This window comes from Castanea sativa, chromosome 6 (assembly GCF_040712315.1).
Source record: "Castanea sativa cultivar Marrone di Chiusa Pesio chromosome 6, ASM4071231v1".
NCBI classification, from domain to species: domain Eukaryota; kingdom Viridiplantae; phylum Streptophyta; class Magnoliopsida; order Fagales; family Fagaceae; genus Castanea; species Castanea sativa.
In genome coordinates, this window is record NC_134018.1 from 27,411,303 (window position 1) to 27,430,058 (window position 18,756).

Below are 18,756 nucleotides of genomic sequence, written 5' to 3' on the forward strand. Positions count from 1 at the left end.
CATTATTAGTCTCTAGGAAAGCTCGGTTGGCAAGAGCTTCAACTGTAAGGCAGTGTGTTCCAAAGTTGGCAGCAATGGATACAAGAGTTTCGGTTACTGTTTTCCTTGACTCTTCTTTAAGCCCCAATTGGTTGAACAAAGTTCAAAAGGTAGGGCTCTTTTGAAAAGCAGAGATAGCTGCTGGAGGCATGCTTGTACTGCTGGCCATTTCATCCTCATCAGCCCCATTATGAAAGAGTACAGCTGTTCTGGCTTTCCCTCTGTGATGTTGAGGCAGTGGGTTCCACTGGACCTCCTGCTCATGGGTGAGGTTTAAAGTGCCATTTGAAATTTTCTTGTGAAATGTTCTCTAGATTACTCTACTATCTCTAGTTCCATGACCTACATATCGATGATACCGACAATAAAAGGGCTTTCGCATGTCCTCTGGAGTTGGCTCTTGGCTAGGCTTGAAGGGCCTAAGTACTCCATCAGCCATCCATTTGTCAATGACAGCATTCATTTCTTCATCAGTGCATGGTATGGGAGGGTACTCTTCTGGTTCTTCCTCTTCTCTTTTTCCCTTCACCCCAACCATTAGTTCATTGTTGGAGACCATGAAAGCCTGAGGAACACTCTTCTTTTCTGACTTGGGTTTTTCAACAGTGGAGGGCTTGACTGATACTGCTGTCTTACGAGCTTTCTGGAGCAGCTGGGCAAACTAAATGATATCAAGATTCTCCAAATGGGCCCGGTACTCATGAGACATGTTATCAATGCAAATTTTGACAAACTCTTGTTCTTTGTATTACCCATAACAATTAAGAGCAACATTTCTAAATCATTGATTGAAGTTAAGGAGTCCTTCGAAGGACTTTTGCTTTGTGTTGTGGAGACTAAGGATAGTAACTTTTTCCTCCCCATGAAAATATTTTGAGTAGAAACTTTCAACCATGTCATCCCATGTGGCAATGGAACCTAGCTAGAGAGTGAAATACCATGTATAAGCACGATCGGTAAGAGATTTTGAGAACTCCCTTAGACAAAGACCTCCATTTCCAGCAAAAAGACCATAGAATCTAAGAACTTGTTGACGTGCTCAAGAGCATTCCCTCTCCTCTCGTCATAAAGAGTGAAGGTGGGAGTATCATACTTTTCCGGATATGGCTTGCTTAGTAACTCAGCTGGGTATGGTGGCCTTCGAACAAAGTGCCTTGGTTCCCTTGGCTGGCTAATTCTTTCCCTTTCCAGCAAAGCAGTGAGATCAGATAATGTTGCAAACTGAGGAGGGGAGGGGTTTTGCTCACCAGATTGAGAATTTCCAGTGGCTCATCCTTTCTCCTACTGTGTTCTAGGATCTAGACCTTCATGTAATGGCTGGGGTGTTGGCTCTTGAGCCTCCCTCAAGACTCTCATAGATTCACCAAGTTCGAACTGAGCTTGCTACATTCCTTGTAACATCTCCAAGAGGAAAGCGAATCGATGGTTAAAACCCTCTTGATTAACTTCATGTTGGCCAGCTTGTTTTTCTTGTGTAGCTGGGCTGTGATGGCTTTGTGCTGCTGGAGGGTCATTGTTTTGAGTCCCTTCTTGCCGGCTATTCCACAACCTAGGAGGCATGGTGAACTTTTGGCTTCAGTAGGCTCTCCAGCAGAGTCACCAAAATGTCGGGGGGTGGAAAAGTCTTCCTTCCGACAAATGAGATTTGTGTTAGGTTGGGGGCCTAAACCGAAACTCGACGATGGGCTTGATGCATGGCCCAAAGGCTATCAGTGAAGATTTGAAGAATTCACCTTACTTTATGCCTTGGGCCTAGGTTGAGCCTAACAAGGATTATGGGATGGCCCAAAAACACTTCCTATAGCAGATACATTAGCATGATTAAAAAGCATACTGCAATAAAGAAATAGCCACCTAACAATAAAATATTCCAGTGGTAAACTATTCCAGCGGTAAAATATTCCAGTGGTAAAATGAGACAGAACAGAATAAACCTCCAGCCATTAACTATTTCATAGATTAAGGAAAGTATTTGTATCTTCAAACTCATCATCCATTGGTTATAGAGAAGAGTTCTCTAACACAATAATATGAGGGAAAAATCTATAGTAACAATTACATCATAACCTTCAATAGTAAATGAATAAACAAATAATATGGGCTCCATTATAACAAATAATGAGGAATTAGTGTGAGATGGAGGGAGAGAGAGAGATTCCAGCTAGCGTAGTAAGATCATTATGATGCCAAGGTATGCTCATGGATATAGTATATGTAGTGAGTAGTGAGGATCATTTCAAGTAATATGAGTAGTGAGAGAGAGTGTTTAGTGGAGTTGTTGGGGCTTTCTGCTGGAGATGGATAAGTAGAGGTGTGAGGGGTATTTATGAGCTAGGGGCTAGAGAGATTAGTTTCTAAGTTAGAAACTAAGAATTCAGAGGCTCAGCACCTCACTAGGAGCTTTAAGAAAATTAGAGAAAGGAGAATAAAGAAGTTTATGAGAGAATTCTTCTCTATTGGTGTGTGTTGGAGTGTTGGTGAAGAGCTTCTATTTATAGTTGAGTTTTAGGGAGTGATTAGCAAATAATATCTGCTAAATCAGCCTCAATCTTCAGAAAATCCTTAGAGAATCGTTCCTAGGATTTTGGCCAAGAGTGGTAAGTTCAGCTTTTAGAATATTTTTGCTGTTTTGGGTAATAGCAATTGGAGTTCTGACTTGGTATTAAATGCTGATTGTCTTCAGTTAATGGGATTAGAGCATTTATTAAGCTAATGATCTTGGTTTTGCTATTGCTAGAATTAGAGCTCCCTAGGGCAGATTGTATCACCCCAAGCCAGGTGTCAATCTTGGAGCCCTTTGCTAGGAACTCTGCTGAAGATCCCTTTGGCGCCCTCCAAACTACATTTCCCTAAGTTTCCCCATTTGGGTTCATGTGCTTGGTCTATGAACCAGAAAGTACACATTTTTGGCATGATAGTGAACTGTTTTCAAGTTATTCCAGAAGCTTTCATGGTCCGGTTATGGTTGCCCTTAGTCCTTGACCTAATGGGTTGGAGAAGAAAGGAAATATGCCTAGCTGAAGCTTCCTAGCTTTATATCATGTCATCTCAGCTTTGTGTCAAATGAGAAATGATGAAAATCAACTTGGCAAGGAAGGCTTTAATCCCTGTTGGACACGTGTCCTCTTCTTATATGATTTGACAAGCTGGAACTGATGGTAATGGGCCTTAGTTGTTAGGTTGTGTTGAAATTTGACTTGACAGCTCACATGAGCTTCATCTGCTAGGATTTGCATGTGAGCTAGGCTGGCTCAGCTGGGCCTTAAGCTTCTTTGGCCTTGTCCATCCTTACAAAATGAATAGTTTTGCCATGGGTGATATTCATGGGCTTTTGTAGTTAGTTGATTATGGAAAGAAAACAAGCAAAGTTCCCATAAATTTTGTAAAAGAAGTATTTTAGAGGGATGAGTAGTTTATACTTCCCATGAGTTAGGGACTTTAATATATGAAAATATGTTTTTCCTAGGAATAATTTTGGGCTTTGAGCATAATGTAATTATTTTTGCCAAAATAGTATTTGGGCTTTGTAAATATGTGCCAAAATAGTATTGGGCTTCATAAATAGGTGTCAAAATAGATTTGGGCTTTTATGAATATATGCCAAAATAGATTTGGGCTTTTATAAATAGGTGCCAAAATAGATTTGAGCTTTTATGAATATATGCCAAAATAGGTTTGGGCTTTGTGAGATTTTGTAAAAATGTTGCTGTGTAGTAACAGACTTTAGTAAGAGTGTTGTGTTGTGTCGTGACGGGCTTTTAGAGGTGCTATATCATAACAGGTTTTTTAGAGGTGTCGTGTCGTAACGGGCTTTTAGAGGGTTTTGTTGGACTTTTGGGTTTTGCCCACAAGGTAAAATGAGTTTGTGCCTTTTTGTGGAGATTATATAATTTTGGTAGTAGTGTAATAAGTATTTTCATGAAAACACAAGTTGGATAATATGTGGGCTATAATGGGTAATATTCGTGAGAGTTCAATGTGGGTAATAGTATGGGAAAATATTTGGGTAATATATGGGAGGTATGTAGGAAATATTTATGTGGGCTCAAAATAGTCTATGGGCTTGTATGAGTATTTTTTAGAGAGTTGGCTAATGAAATTAGAGCCCGAAAATTTATACCTCAACAAGGGAGAAGATATTTATTCATATGGATGAAGAAAATTTTGAAGATCTGATGGAATTGATTAGTAGTTGTGTTTTAAGGCATTTAGAGAGGTTTGGGAATTAGAGAAATGGGGTTTAAGGCTCTAGAATTCATCCCCTTTGTCTGATAAGAGGACTTTGAGAGAGTTTCAACCTATGGCATCCGCTCATGATAATAGTTCTTCATCATTAGACCAAGATACCAATTGGTTTTTGGTGTAGGGGGTTAAACCCCAAATATTTTTTTCAACCATCAGAGACTTTACTAATTGAGCTAACTAGAACCTACAAATAAAAAGACTTTACTTATAGAGAGAATAAAATCCTTTAGGCAGAAACACATACCATATGTAAGCCCATCTAGAAGGGCACACATACAATGTGAGCCTATTTTTTTTCAACTCAGTTTATTTAACATTTTACCATTCTCAAATACGAATTTTGTGCACTTGGTTAATGGCCTTTCTAACCTCCATCTTGAGTCTTTTTGGCATCATTGGAAGGATCATGATGTCTACTTTCCAAAGATATTAACTTTGTGCAATTTGATTTAATATTCAAAAAAATTATACCACTGCATACCCTTAGTACGATAGTCACTCCACAAGTATAGGTGCTTGTGGGGTGTGGGGGGCAAGGGCCGGGGTTCAAGTCTCCAGGAGGGAGCTTCACACACATATACATTTAGATTAGGCTAGAGTAGAATTTTATCTTGTATCAAAAAAAAAATTATTATTCAAGTGGGAAGTTGGGTAGTTCAAATTGTCAGATTTTGAAAAGAGAAGTGTTACATACACAACATTTTCATAACATTTCCACAACAAATCATAGTTGGTTAGTTGTTATTGGTTCAAATTTAAATTTACCACTAAGATTACTTTTTTGCCCCAACAATAATAACCAGTAACAACCTGCCATTTAAGATTTGTTGTGAAAATATAATCTTTTGAAAATGGTTTTTTGTCATTTTGTGGAATTAATTTCCGAAAATCTAGAGATGATCTCGCAATGCCATTTCAAGTTTCAACCAAGATTTAGAGGAAAACGCGTAGATTCATAAAGTACAGGTTTTTCAAATCAAATATACGCAGTTCGTGGCACATATATGCCAAAAGTAGGCACCCTAAGCAGATTTTGCGGACAAAAATGAGAATTTTTCAAGTTACTTCCCACTTTCATGCACTTGGTTCTTGGCCTTCTAACCTCGAATTGCTTCAAACAAGGTGTCATCAGAAAGCTTGTAACGCCAAAAAGAAGATATGTGCAGCACAACTTTATTTAAGTTCAAAAAGCTAATTTATGAAAGGAAATACTTATTTTGAGTTTTATTTGGATATAAATGTTACTCTACATAAAACAATAACATATATTGGGTCCTGTACTCCTGTTAAAAGACATACTTGATACATGTATTATATAGGATATTATATATTATATAAATTTTTTTACTTGCTCAGAGAAAAATTTCTTACTTCACCGTTGAGTTGAGTTGAGTTGAGTTGAATGCGTCATTATCTATCTAGTTTTACGTCTTACTTAATTTTTGTTTTATTTATTTATTTATTTTGCAGTCATATTGCAGCAGTAAACTTGCCACTGCCTACTTGCTCAACCTTGAGAGAGACATGTCATCTTTTTTTTCTTTTTTTATTATTATTATTATTTTTTTAATGGGAGAAAGACGTGTCGTCTGATATATGAAGAGAGCAGAAAATCTAATTTCTCACCAGGAAGCAACAAATTAATGAGATCCAGCTAACTTTTTTTTTTTTTTTTGTTGAGAATCCAGCTAACTTAGCGTTAGAAATATAATGAACCCACTTATAGTACAAGTCTATTAACCATAGTTAGTATATGGTTAATCTAAGATTTAGAGTGTAATAGGTGTTGTAATGTAATAGTTATAAAAATAAAAAATCATAAAAAATAACACATATCTCTTTTAAATTTAAAAATAATAATTTTTAAGGAGATATAATTGTATAAGTAAGAAATTTCCTAAAATAAACTTTTGGTACACTGAATGGGAATTACAACAGGAATTGTAATCTTTATTACTAGTAATAAAATGTGTTGTAATGTAATAACTAAACATATTTATTAGTTTGGTTGTGAGTTATAACATTATTATGAAACTTAACATTTATTTTAGGAAAGATCTTACTCATACAATTATATCTTCATAAATTTTTTTTTTTTTTTAAAATTTAAGAGAGATATGTGTTATTTTTTATGATTTTTTATTTTTATAATTGTTAGATATATATGGAAAGTTAGATAAAAAAAGATGTACATGGAAAGTTTGTTTATTTGGAAATATATTAAGTTTTGAAATTATTATACTTACTAATAAATAGCTAATACAACATTTTAAAAATGAATAGTTATTCTTCATTTTGAAGAATAGTTATTCATAAGAAATGACTATTTCTTGTAATAAAAACATAACCAAACTAAAAAATAAGTAAACCATAGGAATAACTATTACATTATAGCGTCTCTTAGAGCATCCGTAGCAGATTTTGAAAAAAAGAAGAAGTCATTTTACAACACCAAAACCCTACTTTATTATTTTACCACATCATTTTACAACATCCTATTTATCAGATGTTTTATTATTTAATTCTATACATTAAAATAATATTTACAACACATTCAAATAATATATTAAATTCATCCCCATCTTCATCGTCAACAACACCAACAACAACAATTACAACAACATACAGAAAAATGGTTGCGGCCACAATCACCAGATAAAAAAAAAATAAAAAAATAAAAACACATACACACACACACAACCACCAAAATCAACCCACAACTGCCGCCGAATCCACCGTCAAATCACAACCACCAAAACAGAAAAACAAAAACAAAAACAAAAACAACCCACCCACCACCGATCTACCCATCCGAACCGCCATAACCCACCACCCATGAAACTCAACCCACCCACCACCACTGATCCGCCCATCACCATCTCAACCCACCCACCGCCATAACCCACAACCCGTACCCACCCACCACCGATCTGCCCATCCGAACCCACCCATTGCCCAACCCACCCATCAAACGACAACCAAAAAACGTGAACGAAAAAAAAAAACCCACAACCAGAGACCCACGCCAATCACAATTCGAAATCACAAACCCACAACCCAGAGACCTACGCCCACGCCGATCACAATCGAAAATCACAACCACAACCAGACCCACGCCGATAGGCGACTCTGAGATAGAACAGAGAGGAGAGAGCAAACAAAAGGGGAAAAAAAAACCGGTGAAAGAGATTTTATAGATCAGTGATGATAGAGAGGAAATCGGTGGTGGCTCATATTCATGAATGGGAAGAGATTAGAGCAAAAGGGAAGAGGGAAGAAGAAAGAGTATGGGAGAGTGGAGATGGAGGTGGTGAATACTGAATAGCTGAAGGAGAAGATGAAAGAGATATGAGACAGAAAGATGAATAAAAAATTAATAAATCCATATGCCACAGCTTATCGTACCGTGGCAAATTTGTAACTCTACTGTTGCATGTTGCAAAAAATATGGCATTTAGAACATCTGATAAATGGGGTCAAATGGTGTTTGGTGTGGAATATGTGCCAAATATTTAGCATTTGACACATATTTCACGTCTGCTGTGGGTGCTCTTACAGTCTACCAAACATGCCCTAGGAGACTTAACTTGACAAAAGATAGCATTAGGCTTGAGCCTATGCTATTGGGCTATTATATTTCTAAGTCTAACAGTTATATTTCTAACAATTACAATTAGGATGCCCGACTTTCAAACACAACAAACTAAGCATATACAGTGCTGATATCTTTGAGTGTGAGAGAGGGAGCGAGGCAAATTGCTTGTACGACAGTGACTTCAGAAAACACTAAAAATCAGTTTAGTCTGACCAGAATTATAGTAATCACATATATCCAATAGAAACACCCACTGTTCAGAGAAAACTTTTCACCCAAAATTTGGATAAAATACATCATCAACAATCACAAGTGGAAGGTGCTTATCAATATTTGCAACTCAGGCAATGCTTACCAGACCCTTAAAACTGATACAAGGCCATGATTAAGCATGTTGGTAGGTTGAAACATACGTACATTACTTCACATGCCAACTTGTAAAATTTTGATACAATCATGCTATTAAGCAAACTAAGACAAGACAGAACAATAAAACCGAAGGATTCCTATATATGTAATATATCTACACTATAGATGATCTTTTATTGTATTATCTACATGCTGGATTGACTTATGGTTGCTTCAAGTTGATAATGTTTGTTCTATATATTAACCACCATAGACTCGCCTCCACTTTCAGTATCATGTGCATTCTGTATGCTTAAACTTTTCATATCTGTCCCTTCGCCTGTAAAATGGGATCTCAAGCCTATCCAACAATGGTAATAATCACGATCCATTAAAGGAGACTCAAGAGCCCAAGAGCAGACGCGGGGTATTAAACACGATTCAAACATAAAAGCCATGGTATCAGTTATTTTATGCGGCCCTGCCTCATCTCCACGTGCAATTGTTGCCTGTGCATCAAAATGAGCAATATGGTTAGATTAGGACTATTCATTGACTCTAACCCTAATGAACAAGATTATGTCATTGGCCGGTAAAGGGACTCCCCAGGAGTTGACTCAAGGTTTGAAGTGTTCAACATTAGATCCACTCAAGGTTTCAAATCCTGGAAATGGAGCCGATATATGACCCTCTATGTTTCAGATTGCCATTATTTGATCTCTCTTTCAAATTTAAACAATTTTATTGACCATTCAGATTGCTATCAATATGATCCTTCTATCTAGCTGTTAAATGCCATGTTACCCACACATAACTGTTAAACTAATGAAGTATTGGTAAAAAAATGAGAGGGAGAGTGTTGGGAGAAAGAAAAAACATAAAAGAGGTAAATAATGAAGAAATAGATTAGGAAGAGAAACATGGAGAGGGGTTAGGGTAATTAGTGAGGGGAGAGTAGAGTGGAAAGCGAGTCAGGGTGAAAAAAAAAATTGAAGACATAAAGTGAAAAACAAAAGATGAATTTGGGATTGTTTGCTTCATTGAATTCATTTTGGGGAATTTATTTTTCCTCTTGTTTATCAGATTTGAATACTACGGTAGTTTAGGAGAAGATGGGGAATCTCTTCTAGATCTACTTTAACTATGTCTGGCTTGACGACGATAATTTTTACATATCTGAATTGAAAAAGTACTTGAACGGGGACAAGAAGAATAGGAAAAGGAAAGAAGGATGATGATGAGGTGAGCAAGAGCTATCCTACCCCATCCACCACACAGCACCTGCTCTCTCTTTATTTTTTCTCAATTATTTCCACTAAAAGGATACTGTTTTGGTCAGCACCTTTAACTCACATGAAAATTAACAGCATTAATGGATAAGGATGGAAAACCATACTGACCTCAATATGGAAGTTTAGGTATTAAATTAAATGCAGAGGGTTCAGATTGACAGCAGATATAATCTTGAAAGGAGTAATTTATATTTTAACCAAAAAAAATAAAAGGTAGCCATCATCTTTTTCTTTTGGTTGCTTATAAAATACATACCTCATATGTCTTGGTATCAGGCCCATGGGGAGTCATGCAGTTATGAAGACTTGCACCACCCGGGAGAAACCCATCAGCTTTTGCCTGAAAACAAGATTAAGAATAAATTGTATAATAAAATGAAGAACAAAGCTGAGTTCAAGTATCCACTTCCTCATATGCCAAATTGTTCTGCACATGCATTAAATACACAGTATAATAGACCAGAACTGGACAACACGATTTTCCCACCTGTTGCCAGGAAGACTTCAACATGTATATGACCCTAAAATGTGATGATTCTACAAAGACATCTTATGATATTAAATGACTAACATGCATTTAGAAGCCTCATGTTAATTATTTATTTTAAATATTAACAGCATAAAAAAGAAGTTTGGCATTGGAATATATGCAGTAACCACCTTCCCCTACAACACAAAGAATTTTACATCCCATTCTCAGCCAATATTCAATTCCCGAATATTAGGAAATTACTTTGTCCACCACAAGCAACATACACATCACGATGAGATAAGTAGCTAAAATCAGATTTTGAGAACAACCTCATATCCACCGTGAATGAGGCCCATAAATTCACTCATACAATTGCGATGATAATATGGAGGCCGGAATGTATGCTCTGCAACCAACCATCGGGGAGGAAAAATGACAAAATCGAGCAGAGCAACACCAGGTTTTTCAGTTGGTGCCGTCAATACTGCATAGTAATTGCAAAATAATAAACTAAGATAATCAAACAGACTTTATAGGTGAAAGCGAAAACCTCATTAACCCAATTTTGAATTAATAGCACACCATTAAGCATACCTGTATTTATTGATGGATCACTATGATCGATTAAAACTGTATTGTAAGGGCAGAACTTACTTAGATCATACTGCAAGCAAATCAGATATCACACCAAATCAAGTCCCTTTATGGTTATCATAGTCATATATAGAGAGTTTTAACAGTCCAAAATGTTATATAAACAGCTGAAGAGAGAGAGAGAGAGAGAGCTGCCCATTCTTTTTATTTCATTCATGCAAGAAAGACTTGCTTTCTTAAAAGTACCACCCACCTTATACGGAGCATAGTTACCATGCCAAGCAACAACATTGAAAGGAGAGAAATCTTGTCTAGCAGTAAAGAGTTCGCCACCAAACTTTTGTACAATAGTGAAGCCTGGATAGGAACTCTCTTCAAACCAGGCTGTAGGGACAAGGAAATCCCTTGGAGCAGCAAGACCATTAGCACCTACATGCAATCAAAATAATAATATTCTCACTTTTGGAAGTATTGAAGTTTAGTGATTGATCAATTAAGTAATTTATGTCATATAATTTGAGACCAAAAAAAAAAAATTGCACTTGTTTTTTACTCAAACACCACCAGCTGAACAAGAGACTATGTACCTATGGGTCCAAGATCAGGAAGTTGAAAGTGGGTACCAAAAACCTCAGCAACATAACCACGTGATGGGCCATCAGGCAAATTAACAGCAAAACGAAATCCCTGAGGTAGAACGGCAATTTCACCTGGGGAAACTTGCAATCTTCCACATTCAGTAGTGATCCACAGCCCTGCACAACCAGCATAGAGTGTAAGAAAGAAAACTCCTATCGATTTAACACAGAATGCCCTCACAAAAAGGGTTAGATTTTTTAAGCAGTGTACTTGCAAAATTTCAAATACCTAGTAGCACAAGGAGCCAACAATTAGATACAAGATCAGAATATAAGACTTTTGGAATGCCAATCCTTCAGCAAGAGGGCACTATGGCTATGTGTTTCGCATCAATGAGCTCATTCAAAGGTGAATTCGTTCATCACCCTCTAAAATTAAGCAATCAGTGTCTAAAAATCTCCATCAATTAAGGGAAATTGTCTTTCATGTGTGTACATATATAGAAAGACATCTGCAGACTTTGTCCCTTTCCAATTTTTAACAGAGTATGGCGTTCTAACAGGATATCGGGGGGGGGGGGGGGGGAATCCCTATTTAAGAGAAACCAAAATTGAAATCAACCTTTAAGATAGAAACATCACTTACTTCCCTGTTGAGGCACTATCAAGAAGTCACCATCAGCATTGCAAAAGGCACAGTTAGTCATAGATTTGTTGGCAGTGTACCTACAAATTTAATTCCTCAATCTATCAAGGTGTACATAAAACCTTCATAATTTCATTCATGTGTTTACATAAATAAAGAAGATTTAGGATCTAGGAATTCGTTAATCTCTTCGGAAAATATTTCTACTGAAGAAATTTTGCAAACTTGCAAATGAAAGCAAGACAGCAACAAAAATTGTGTGAAAGATCTAAAAATGGGGTTGTTCCCAGTGCACAAGTCTTACCCTTATGCATTAAAAATAAATAACTAAATAAAAAGACAACTGCTTGTTAGCATTTCTTACATCACTTTCACACATTGAACTATGAACCAGTTATTTAGTTGCCACAGAGCATATAAAGCAAAAATGTATAAACAGAACACTCTTAAGTAACACTAGCTCCAGTTTGCTACATTTCAGCAAACCATCGGCAGTCAAAAGAAACTATTTAGCTTTGAAGTTGTGAATAAATTAAGTTAATTTATAACATCACAGCTTTTTTAAACCTTGACTGTAGCTGTTTCTGCAACACTAAAGGTCAGCCATTTGATAGCTGTAAAACTCAAAACAAAAAAAAAAAAATCCAAATTTTCTTTAACTAGTATTTCTGAGCAATTAAACACAGTTTAAACTTTAAAGTACAATACCCTATTATTTTCTTCTTTCTTTCTATCTATTTTTTAAAATAATAATAATAATCATAAGATAAGATAAAACTTGGACTTCATCTAACAATAAAGTTCGCATAGCTTATTTTTTAACTTTTTGAAATTGAGATTGTTTGAAAAAAGCTGCACCTTAGAAAAAAGATAATTTATTTATTTTTTTTTTTAAAAATATACTTTAAAAAAGTGTGATATGATAACCCATTACCAAACTGGTAGGTCCATATTCTATCTTTTAAAAAATAAAAAAAAATAAAAAAATGATAGGTCCATATATGATATATATGGAAGTGGAAGAACTGGGTGTCCTTACCTTAATAGCTGACCTGATAATCAATTCATACATAACAAATAAAATAAAACGGCAGAATGCAAATTAACTAAAAATTAATTACCAAACAAACAAACAAAGAAAGAAAGTAGGGAAAGTATGCAATAGTGAGGAATACAATAATCACATGAATATGAATATGGCGTTAATGTAGTCGTAAAAAAGAAGAATGAATGAAAAAGGGAAATTAGTTACATGTGAATAGCAAATCCATGGCGTAGGAATGAGCTGCCAGCCCCGCACACGGTGTATAAGCCATCGATAAAATCCGTGGGTTCATCGGGAATATGAGGGGGGTTCCATCGTAGCTGAGTTGGGGTGGAAGAAGCTTTGGACTGGTTGTTGAATTCACTAACCAGCTTCTCATGACTTGCTTCCCGACGTTTAAACGGTTCATGCGTAACTGATGGTTTTATTCGATATAGCCAACTGCAGCCCACAGCGAAATTAATTAGACTCCTTCTTCTTCTTCTTCTTCTTCTTCTTCTATCCAGTAACCAAACTAGCTATGCAATTATTTTGATCAATATGTAATTTAATTGAAAGTAAACCAATTATTAATTCAGAAAGAAAAGAAAAGGAGAGGACCTGCGAAGATTGAGGTTGCGAGGAGAGGTGAAGGAGGTGCCAGAGATCTGCTCGGCGTAGAGGCCGAAAGGGCAAATAAGAGGGCTGTTTTGACCTTTGGGAAGAGCTCCTGGGATTGCCTCCGAAGCCAAGTGGTTTCCGAACCCAGATTGGTACTCCACCTCTTCTTCTTCTGGGCTCTTATTGCTTTTACTATTCTCCATTTTTTATCTTTATCTTTATCTTTATCTATAGAAGAAGAAGAACAAATACAAGAGAAGGTTCAAGGCCAAGGTGAAGGTGAAGGTGAAGGTGAAGGTGAAGGTGGGTATTATTATTTTATTTCATTATTTGCATGTTGAAGGAGTCACTGATCACCATTTTATAAAGGAGAGGAACGGAGGATAAGCCGGAAGATTGAGAAATGCGTAGAGGTCATCATGATGACGTGGCGATACTGTCTGTTGCAGGAGACGTATGCCGCTTAATGAGATACCAAAACTACATTTTTCACGCAAAATGATTGAAAAATCAGCTAGTAGTATAAATGCGTACGGTTTCTGTTGTATGAATGGTGTGTTCAGTCGCTAATTCGTGCTATAGACGAGAAACTTACGTATTTGTAAGAAAAACTAAAATAATTTTATAAAATTTTAAATTGATTAAGAAGCTATATTATTGTATGATTTGTTTTTGTATGATTTTAATTTGTGTTACAATTTAATGAAGAAATCATTGTTTGAACATGCAATGACTTACAAAAAAATTTATAACCAAACATCAAATATTAAAACTTCTAAAATACCAAAAAATATTAAAGAATCAAATGATTCACTCCTTAAAAATTATTGAAACAAAACAAAATATATATGACTAAATAATAGATAAATATAAAAGAAAGATGGGTTACATTTAAAAGAATAATTTCAATTATTGAAATTTTTTTTTTATCTCGTACAAAATAGCTAAAAAGAGTTTGGTGGTTTATGTACGAAAATTACTTTTTAAAGAAGTTACCGTAGAAAGGATCAATTATCCAAAGATGTTGAACTTTATCACTAGTCGATGATTTTTATATTTATCCAAATAAAGCCACATTTAGGATAATCTTAATATAGGATTTATTCAAGTTTTTTTTTTTAATCAACGTTTGAGTTTAAGTTTAAGTTAGACTTGTTAGAAAGATAGAGTTTTACTTCTTATTAAGTTTGAACTAAACAAAATTAATTTTGTTTAAAAAACTGATAATGGTGAGTTTGAGTTTAACGCTCTGTTTGTTTTGATGTAAAACATTTGTAGAAAAATATTTTCTCATTTTATGGTGTTTGTTTTGCAGTAAAAGATTTAGTCAAAAATAAAATATTTTCAGTCAACGAAATTAACCTAAGTAAATTTGTGTAAAATATTTTATGCTTAAAATTTTGGTAAAATATTTCACAATTTCTCTCCAACTCTCACCCGACAACTCTCAGGGTATCTATCTCTCCCTTTCACGCTATCTCTTCTCTCCCTCTTAATTTTCTCTCCTTCTTAACCTGAACCTTCTTTCCCAAAACCTGGTGGCGCCACCCACTGACTGACGCAACCCAATAGCGGCGCCACCCACCGACAGGAGCCACTCACCGACTGGTGCTACCCACTAGCGGCGCCACCACCAACCGACTCCACACTCCTCCCTCCTCTCGTCTCTCTCACGAAGTCCATCGGGTTGTTAGTGGCTGTTCCGATCTTGCTCTGATATTGCTGGCGGCAGCTTGGGTTTTAATGGTTGCTCTGATCTTGCTGGTGGCTGTTTTGATCTTGCTGCTGCTAGATTTGCTGGGTTGTTGGATTTTCATATTAGATTCTTTGTTCGTGGATTTTTATTTTTAGGCTTTTGATATGGTTTATGGGTGTTTTAACTTTTCTAATATGGATTTTAGGGTTGTTGATGGTTGTTTTTTGGGTGATTGGTGATGATTTGGTGGTTGGTGGTTTTTTTTTTTTGGTAATTGGTGGCGGTTTTTTTGAAGCTTTGGTGGTGGTTGGTGGTGGTTTTGATGGCTGTGTTTTGAGTGGTTGGTGGTGATTCTGATGGCTCTTGGGTGTTTGGGTAGATGATGATGGCTGATGGAATGGGATTATAGTGGGTATATTTTGCAATGTTTGGTGGTGGCGGGTATGTGGTGACTGGTGCTGGCCGATTTATATTTGCAATATTTAGGACACAACACTTGCCAAACACTTGCAAATGTTTTACAGTAAATTATTTTATAAGTAAAACATTTACATGTAAAATATTTTACATTTGAAAATATTTTACATTGAAACAAACAGAGCATAAGTTGGACTTATTAGAGAGATAGAGTTTCACTCTTTGTTAAGTTTGGACTAAATAAAAATAATTTTATTTAAAAAAAAGATAAAAAATGATGAATTTGAGTTTAAGTTGGATTTGTTAGAGAGATTGAGTTTCACTCCTTATTAAGTTTGGACTAAACAAAAATAATTTTATTTAAATATTGTGCTAACGTGAAAAATTGTGGGAGTTTCAGAGGTTTCGGTTTTATATATATATATATATATATATATATATATATATATATATAAATTAGTGAGATTCACAATTATATGAGAGGAGGGAATATGCATGTATAGTACTTCAAGAATACTCAATTGTAAGGACACAATTTGCACCCAAATCCCAAAAATTAGAGTGGAATAGGCCTAAAAAGCCCGATATAATGAATTTGTAGAGAGTGGGCTTGAAAACCTAGGTTCTAGCAATGTTAAATAACAAAGATGATGGGCTAGATCGTAGCATCATATAAATGGGATAGTCTTTATAACAAAAAATTTCCTCGGACTCAGGCCGATGATGTTAGATCTTGTATTTTTCCTTTAAGAAGGTAGGTTACAAATATTGATCTTAATGTTTTACAGCATTTGTTCTCCTTTTTTTTCTCCGATCCTTCCTCCTAAAAGCCTTCTCTTCCTTTTATATCCTCCCTCTTCCTTTCTCCTTCTTTCACGTATAGATTAGATTACTTGTTTGGATACTTGTCCCATCAACCCTTTCTTGAAGTCTTTGGAGGTAGCTGTAAGGTTGAATCCTGATGCTCAAGCATCACCTCCCCATTAATGCGGCCAGGTGTTTAGTTGCAGAGCATTTAATGCAGTGGTAGCAGCTTTATCTTGGATATTTCACAACCCTTCTTCTTATCCTATACACCCACCACGCATGTCCTTATATGCAGGATCTCCTAGAACATTGTTGTTGGACGTTAGGCAAACCTTTCCTACCTCGGCTTTATCTGGCCGATGAGAGAACCCTCCTCGGACTAACTTTCGGGATGACTATGATTAATCTTCGCTCCCATCAATATTGCTTTTTTGAGTTAATATTCCCATATCCTCGGACCATTTAGTGTAGCAACTTTATCTTGGATATTTCACAACCCTTCTTCTTATCCTATACACCCACCACGCATGTCCTTACATGCAGGATCTCATAGAACATCGTTGTTGGACGTCAGGCAAACCTTTCCTACCCCGGCTTTATCTAGCTGACGAGAGAACCCTTCTCGGACCAACTTTCGGGATGACTATGATTAATCTTCACTCCCATCAATATTGCTTCCTTGAGTTAATATTCCCATATCCTCAGACCATTTAGTGTCCTCGGATTGGACCTTTGGCCCAATACATATTCGTAGGCCCATTGACCCTACATCAATAATTATAATTTTTTCACTACATTTTTTTTACAATTAAATTCATTTATGGGTTTCTCTTCTTGGCCCACAATTTCTTTTCCTCTCGATTGTTGTGAAATATTTAATGGAAACTAGAGTCACTCTAAACTTATTGCGAGGAACTATAATGTCTTGACTAGAGCAAGTCAAAAGAATTTTTATTTTAATAATTTGCCTAGACTTTCTACCAGCCATAACAAATTTTGCAACTAATTAAGAAAGTAAGACAGTAACGAGGGATGTCACGGTTGGATTTACCTTCACATGAGAAGTCTATTAGTTTTTTAACAGAAGTATTAATTTGGCACACTTGCAAAGTTCATGGAGTAAATTGGCGAAAATAAAAAATTAGGGGTATAATGGTCACTACTCTATTGTTCAGAGGGTGTGTGGGCATTTTTCCCATTATAATTTGTGTAACATCACTTTTGTATAGGACCATTATGAATATCAATCCTTTGTACTATTTTTTGTGTACCATTTTATGTTCCACAAAATAGTACAACTAACATCACTTTTGCATTGTCACTCAAAGTAAAGTTAAATCCTACCTACGAGGTGGATCGACAACCAAAGACACCGACGAGTGTATGGTCATTCAAAATAAAGCTAAATCCTACCTACGGGGTGACTGATGACCAAAGATACCGATGGGTGCAAGATCACTTAAGATAAAGATAAGTCCTACCTATGGGATGAATCAACGACCAAAACACCAATAGGTGCTTGGTTCTTCATTCAATCTAATTCCTACCTAAGGGATGGATCAACGACCAAAATACTAACGGGTACTTTGTCCTTTATACAATCTAAGTCCTACTTACGGGATGGATCGGCGACCAAAAATAGCGACAGGTACTTGGTCCTTTGCTCAATCTAAGTCCTACCTAAGGGATGGACCGAGGACTAAAATACCGACGAGCACTAACACTTGGCCAATTTTAGTGAAACACATGCTCACATTTGGTCTAACGGAGTAAACCTAGCGAATGCGTACATAGCCAACCATTAAACTTGATTGAAGATACCTTCGAGACGGTTGTGAGGGACTGTTTTTAGTCGGTATCAGGCCCAAGCTTAAACAAGGACTCTGGACCCTCTAGTTATAGTTTGAAGGGACTGGGCTTGGTCACCGCAGCTAAATAAGCTGTTTACAAACCAAGTGATGCACAGGGCAAAACTCCTACAATACACATACACTAGCAAAGCGAGAATGTATGTATCGAACAACAAGAAAAAAACAACAAAGGAAGACAAAATGTAACAAAGAAGCACAAAATAATTGTTCGGGATCCTCAAATCAATAAGAAGTATTTCATTAGTTTCCTTAATTATGGATTACAATGTGCTCACTAAATCATGCTACAAGGTTCAAATAAGCTCAAAAATTATAGACTTAGATGGCTATCTAAATGTCTAAGACTTGCAAAGTGTGAATCCTTTTGAATCCAAGTATTATACTATAGTGGCTATTTCTGGGATACCAGGAGATATTTCCCTGCTTTCTTTGAATTTTACAGAGTTTTTCTCAAAGATTCTATATGATTTTCCTATCGCTGAATGCCCTCCAACGTCGGCTGCTTCTTCCT

General features: G+C 36.1%; 1 protein-coding gene across 1 annotated transcript; it reads right to left on the bottom strand.

The window, feature by feature from the left end:
• Positions 1 to 8,088: 8,088 nt before the first annotated feature.
• Positions 8,089 to 13,949, bottom strand: LOC142640760 (homogentisate 1,2-dioxygenase). Its single transcript, XM_075815007.1, has 9 exons — positions 13,455 to 13,949; positions 13,062 to 13,295; positions 11,810 to 11,889; positions 11,173 to 11,340; positions 10,839 to 11,014; positions 10,586 to 10,655; positions 10,321 to 10,475; positions 9,776 to 9,859; positions 8,089 to 8,736 (listed from the first exon to the last, which is right to left on the bottom strand). Exons 1-9 carry the CDS (start codon positions 13,655 to 13,657, stop codon positions 8,482 to 8,484), a joined length of 1,425 nt encoding a protein of 474 aa, XP_075671122.1. The 5' UTR covers positions 13,658 to 13,949; the 3' UTR covers positions 8,089 to 8,481.
• Between the last annotated feature and the right edge of the window lie 4,807 nt (positions 13,950 to 18,756).